Consider the following 6486-nt stretch of genomic DNA (forward strand, 5'->3'; position numbering starts at 1 on the left):
ACCCACACACTGAGACACTAACCCACACACTGAGACATCAACCCACACACTGAGACACTAACCCACACACTGAGACACTAACCCACACACTGAGACATCAACCCACACACTGAGACACAACCACCCACACACTGACACACTAACCCACACACTGAGACACACGCTAAATTTTTACACACCGACAACAGTAGAACCAACACAGTGCCACGGCCAAGCAACAAGAAAACGCATCCACACGCCGTGAAACCGCAATCCAGCGACAATCACAGCGTGACAGAAGACACGACGCCGAGACAGAGAGAGAGGGAGAGGGAGATGGAGAGGGAGAGGAGAGGAGAGGAGAGCGGAGGAGAGGAGAGGGAGAGGAGAGGGAGGGAAGAGGGAGGGAAGAGGGAAGGGAGAGGGAGAGGGAGAGCGGAGCAGGGAGAGAGGAGAGAGGAGAGAGGGGAGAGAGGAGGAGGAGATAGCGAGAGAGAGAGAAGAGAGAGGAAGAGAGAGAGAGGAGAAGGGGGTGAAGAGAGAGAAACAGAGGGAATGAGGAGGGAGAGAGAGGGATGAGAGAAGAGAGAGAGGGGGAGGTGGGGAGAGAGAGCAGAGAGAGAGAGCGAGAGAGAGACAGAGAGTGAGAGAGAAAGAGTAAGAGAGAAAGAGTGAGAGAGAAGAGTAAGAGAGAAGATTAGAGGAGGTTGCGAGAACAGAGACAGACAATGGGGCTGTGGGGGAGGGGGGCAGAGAGAGAGAGAGAGAGACGAGAGAGGGGCAGAGAGAGAGAGAGAGAGAGAGAGAGAGAGAGAGCAGAGATGTTAGCCAGAAAAAATCGCTAACGAACGCGACCACAGACGGCGACGGCAGCCATACACGCGCCGCGCTCACACACTCGCATCCTTACCAAGCAGTTCCTCAGCTGTCCGGTACTTTGTCGGTTCCTTGGCACCTGCGGGGACAACAACAGCCAAGCGACATTAAAAGCGCGCCTACACACATACATGCTGCAGGGGCAACGTGCCATCACACGCACACACACACACTCACTCATGCAGCAGCGGCAAGGGTCAGCCCACGCACTATCCTACACGCTGCGAATGCAGTGAAAGCGCCAGGGGAACGAACACACACGCGCACGTATATATATACAGGAGGAATAGATAGAGACTGCACCATGCCTACAGGGTCACACGTTTAATTACAGATGGAGAGGTGCAGACTCTCATGCTACCCAGGCCACCCACTGTAAGTATACATTACAGGAGGATAAGATGGGCAGACTGCCACCATGTGCTAACAGGTACAGCGTGACTAGTACAGTTTACGATGAGAGATAGTATGTGCGGGAGACGTGCCACCATGCCTAGCAGTGTCCACACGTTATACACATTACCAGCGAGGTTATTGCGATGAGCGAGGACGTGCCATCCATGTAAGGTTACACAGTATATAAGTAGCGGGAGGATCAGATGGAGACGCTCCACCCATGGCCATACAGCGCAACGTATATCCACTATACAGGAAGGTATCAGATGGGAGGACTGCCACCATGCTATAGGCTAGGGATAATGATACATACAGGAGGATAATATGGTAGACTGTCCACCATTTGCTACAGGTACACGTATATACATACAGGAGGGATAGATGGAGACTGCACCATGCTACAGGTACACGTATATACATACAGGAGGGATAGATGGAGACTGCACCATGCTACAGGTACACGTACTTGATACAACAGGCAGGAGATAGATGTGAGGACCGGTGCACCGATGCCCTACAGGCGGTACACGAAGCAAGCAGTGGCAGGCACTAAGCTACGCGACACAGTAGGGAGAGATAGATGCACTTCGCACCCTATACCCCGTACTAACAGCATCAGATACCATTATATCCGACACACACACATGACACAGGGATAGAAAGACATCATTCTATCCTACATCCACACACATGACACAGGGATAGAAAGACATCATTCTATCCTACATCCACACACATGACACAGGGATAGAAAGACATCATTCTATCCTAATACATGCCACACAACATGACTACATGGAGAAAGGGGAAAGAGGGGAAAATAGCGAAAGACATCATTCGTATCCTATCATCCCCACACATGACATAGGGGAGTAAAGACATCATTCTATCCTACATCCAACACATACTAACTAATGGGATATGAAAAGAACATGTCAATTCTACTATGCATCCACAGCACAGCGTATTGATAACCGGACCAGCCACCAAACCACCCCCACCTCTACTGTACGTGCATGTAAGGTAGCAGGTAGTGGGTGTGTCTATAAATTGCTACTGCGACACCACGCAGGGTTAGGCGTATCCATACATACTACCTGTGCTTGCACCTTACACACACGCTGCACAGAGTGCTTCCATGTCAACAACAACACTACCTGTCAGCATCAAATAGAGAGTGGAGAGTTCTCACTCATGTTATCAGGCGCTTACTAATTTTCCCGCATCTGCTTCTGCCCATCCTTACAACGTATTGAGCTCAAAGGATTTCCCGCATGCGTCGATGCGTGGGATGGCGAAGTGGCATCGGCACGTACGCGTTCCGAAATAAGCTACGAATTTCCCCTCATTGTAATCCCACGCTCGTGCACGACGCAGCGAGATTTATTGCTGTTGCTGCTGCTAACAAGGATGCATGTGAAGAGATGAGAGGGTCTATAATAAGCATTCAGGTATGACATCATCCGTGCAAACAGGTAAAACCCCCAGGTGTGCCGGCGCACTCACATCCGTACACATGGTTCACACAGAACTGAAAAATGTTTCAAGGACTTTTTCAGATGGACATTTTATCAAGAATTCTTAAGGGACATTTTATCGGAAATGTCATGACAGCAGAACAAAACATATCCTGATTAATCTTAATTAACCCGCATTCTAAATCACTTTCACCTCCAAAACTATACCTGGGATCAACATTAATAACCCTTCTTCAAAACACATCACCTCTACAACATACCTTGACTTTAAGCTTGACGATTTACTGACTTACTGTAATTTGTGATCATACATTTAACCTGTCTATCGTGTCTAGCAGCTTTTTAAGCTCATATTTAATGCAATTTTTATTGAGGTTTGCTACATTATTGATGGTACGAAAATTTCTTTTTATTACACTCTACAGGCAAGGATTCTTTCTAACAGACATTCTTAATGAAATTGAAGGACTTCTCAAGGACTCCCTCAAATCAAGGACGTTTTTCAAGGACTGTGGTGCGAACTGTCATGGTAAGCAGATTTCACCACATGCTGCGTGATACGCTATGTCACAGATGACAAAAGCCCCTCATGGGGAGACTGCAAACTGTATCTGAGATATAAGACAGCTTTCTATGTCATCATGCTGTTGATTTAACGTACGTGCACGCTCACAGACGACTTAATAAATTTCATATAGTCAACTATCCCCAAACACATTTATCCATGCACAATCTCACGCAAGGGGGCATCAACTAAGTTTATCGTGCACAGATCTCCAACCGGGGGCAATCCACTAGTTTATTCTGTGCGCACCCTAATCGAGGGGGCATCTCACTAGTTTACTGTGCGGCTACTTCCTGAAACAAACAAGGGGCACGCACTAGTTACCGTGCGCAGCACGCCTAATCGAGGGGGCATCACTAGTTACCGGGTCGCACCCTAACGAGGGGGCATCCACTAGTTTCTTGCGCACCTATTACGAGGGGGCCAATCCATCTAGTTACCGTGCGCCACCGTCCAGAACGAGGGGGCATCACTAGTTACTCTTTGTGGCGCGACAGACCTCCGTTACGAGGGCAATCCACTAGTTACCGTTGGCGCGACCCTAACTGAGGGGGCAAGGCGCGGGTGCGCGACTAGTTTCTGGGTGCACACGCCTAACGAGGCGGGCATCAACTAGTTACCGTGCGCACTCCCTAATCGGGGGCATTCCACGTAGTTTACCATGCACACCCCTGACTAGGGGCATGGCCACTAGTTACCGTGCGCACCCTAAGCGGAGGGGGCTCCACTTCTAGTTACCGTGCGCACACCTTAACGAGGGGGTTCATCAAACTATGTTAACCAGTTGGCGCTACCCTAAGAGGGGGTCATCCACTCTAGTTACTCGTTGCGCTTACTGTCCTATAGAGTGGGGCATCCACTATGTTACTCTGTTGCGCGAAGCCGAGACGAGGGCATGGAACTAGTTACCGTGGTGCAACACCCTAAACGAGGGGCATCGCACTAGTTTACCGTGCGGGCACTGCCTAAGAGGGTGCATCCACTCGTTACCGTGCACACCCTATAATCGATGGGGTGCAGTCCACTAAATAACTGTGTGTGAGAGGATCCGTGAATCAAGTGAGTCAATCGCAATGTTATTGGGCCGTTGAGCGTGAGGCGATGCCTCGGGTGATCTGCATGAAGCCATGCATANAGGGGGCATCAACTAGTTACTGTGCGCACCCTAACGAAGGGGCATCCACTAGTTATCGTGCGCACCCTAACGAGGGGGCATCCACTAGTTACCGTGCGCACCCTAACGAGGGGGCATCAACTAGTTACCGTGCACACCCTAACGAGGGGGCATCCACTAGTTACCGTGCGCACCCTAACGAGGGGGCATCCACTAATAACTGTGTGTGAGAGGGATCCGGTGAACAAGTGAGCATGCATGTTAGGCGTTGAGCGTGAGCGATGCTCGGGTGATCTGCATGAGGCGATCATACGTACGTGGCAGCGTTAGCTTGGCATCTACAAACTACAAACTTCCCATCGCACATGTACACATATACATATATACATACACATACATATATATGTATATATATATACATATATATATGTGTGTGTGTGTGTGTGTGTGTGTGTGTGTGTGCGCACGTGCGTGCGTGCGTGTGAGTGAGAGAGACATGCCTTACCACGCACCAGCGCCACCTACAACTGAAGAACTGTTACTTGTCCGCCGCGCGTGCGTCCACACACCAGCTAGAGCATCCTGACCCCACCCCCTGGCTCCCCTCCCTCCCACCAATGCTACCCCTTCCACTCTGCCGGATTTACCATTTGCCATTTTGCCATGCAGTTAGCTAAGGCTCACACCATCTCCTCCTCCTCTCTCCTACTTACGCTACCCCTTCCTCCCTGCCAAATTTACACCCTGTTAGCTTAGGCTCTCCCATCCTGTCGCCCCCCTCCTCCTACCAATGCTATCCCTTACACTCTACACACAAATGTACACCCCGCTAGCTCAGGCTCATCCCCTCCCTCAAGCCCCTCCCTCTACCCCCTCCCTCCCACTCGCCCGCCATGACACAAGCGAACACACACCCATGCCTCCCCACGACCCTCCCCCGCACCTCCGTCACCGTGGCAACGCGCGAGAGCTAGGCCCTACCGAGCAGCTGTTCCGCTGTCTTGTGCTTGGGCGTGGCGGCTGCAACGACGGCTGCTGCGGCGGCGGGGGCGGGGGTGGCGGCGGCGGCACCGCGGCGGCGGCGGCAACGCTGGGGGCGGAGGCGTGGTGGCCGTCGTTGTCGGCCGTGCGTGCGGTGAGCGGCATCTGGTCTAGCATCTCCAGCTGTCTCTGCTGCTCAGCCGTCAGCTGTATAGGCTCATCGATGTCAAAGTCAGACGCCGTGTCCGCCTGCAAACACAGATACAGACATTATACGCACGCATGTTCCGCATACGCCTGTAACAACATACAAACAAGCAAGAGAGAGCTCACTCACTCACAAACACATCAGAGATCACATCACTCGCGCGACTATAAATGAACGAACGCACACACGGACACGCACACACAAACACGCACACACGGACACGTACACACGGACACGCACACACACACACGGACACGCACACACAGACACGCACACACGGACACGCACACACAAACACGAACCCATGCATGCACACACACGTTGCATCCTCCCACCGTCACACATGCGTGCGTGTCAGCACCAGCACCTACCCCAGCTTCCCGCGCCGACTGCAGCAATCCCGACGGCTGCTCGCTTGTTTTCGCCGCGCTCGCCGTCTCGGCGCCGCTCGGCAACACGGCGCCCTCTGCTGGCAGTTCCTGTGATTGCACGGCAGCGGCGGCCGGTGGCGCGGCGTCCGCGACGGACACATGCGGCGGCGGCTTGCTGTCTGCCTCCGGCAGTGGCCGCGGCGCGGCGGCGTCTCTGCTGAGGGCCCGGCACCTGTGTGGAAGGGCCGTGTCGTCATCATCGTCGTCGTCGTCGGGGGCGTTGTCGCCGGGCGATGACTCGGCAGACGTGGTGGACTGCAGCAGCTGCTTGAGCAGCACGTTCTGGCTTCCTGATTCCCCGTCCGCAGCCTCCGCCTCGCATCCAACACCTACCACACAACACACAGCCAGACGCACGAGTTACGGTCTATTCACTATTACTATTATCCTGCTATAATAACAATATAATACTACTACACTATAATAACAATATAATACTACTACACTACTATAATAAC

The 6486-nt window shown here is 52.3% G+C and overlaps 1 protein-coding gene across 1 annotated transcript in view; it reads right to left on the reverse strand.

The window, feature by feature from the left end:
• Nucleotides 1-5621: 5621 nt before the first annotated feature.
• Nucleotides 5622-6486, reverse strand: part of LOC106817907 (flocculation protein FLO11-like) — a 12691-nt gene continuing 11826 nt past the window's right edge. The window contains exons 6-7 of the mRNA XM_014822618.1: nucleotides 5965-6357; nucleotides 5622-5638 (exon numbers count right to left, since the gene is read on the reverse strand). Coding sequence (XP_014678104.1) covers nucleotides 5622-5638; nucleotides 5965-6357 — 410 coding nt within the window. The remainder of the gene's footprint in view (nucleotides 5639-5964; nucleotides 6358-6486) is intronic.

The sequence above is a fragment of the Priapulus caudatus genome, unplaced genomic scaffold (genome assembly GCF_000485595.1).
Source record: "Priapulus caudatus unplaced genomic scaffold, Priapulus_caudatus-5.0.1 Scaffold1920, whole genome shotgun sequence".
NCBI classification, from domain to species: domain Eukaryota; kingdom Metazoa; phylum Priapulida; class Priapulimorpha; order Priapulimorphida; family Priapulidae; genus Priapulus; species Priapulus caudatus.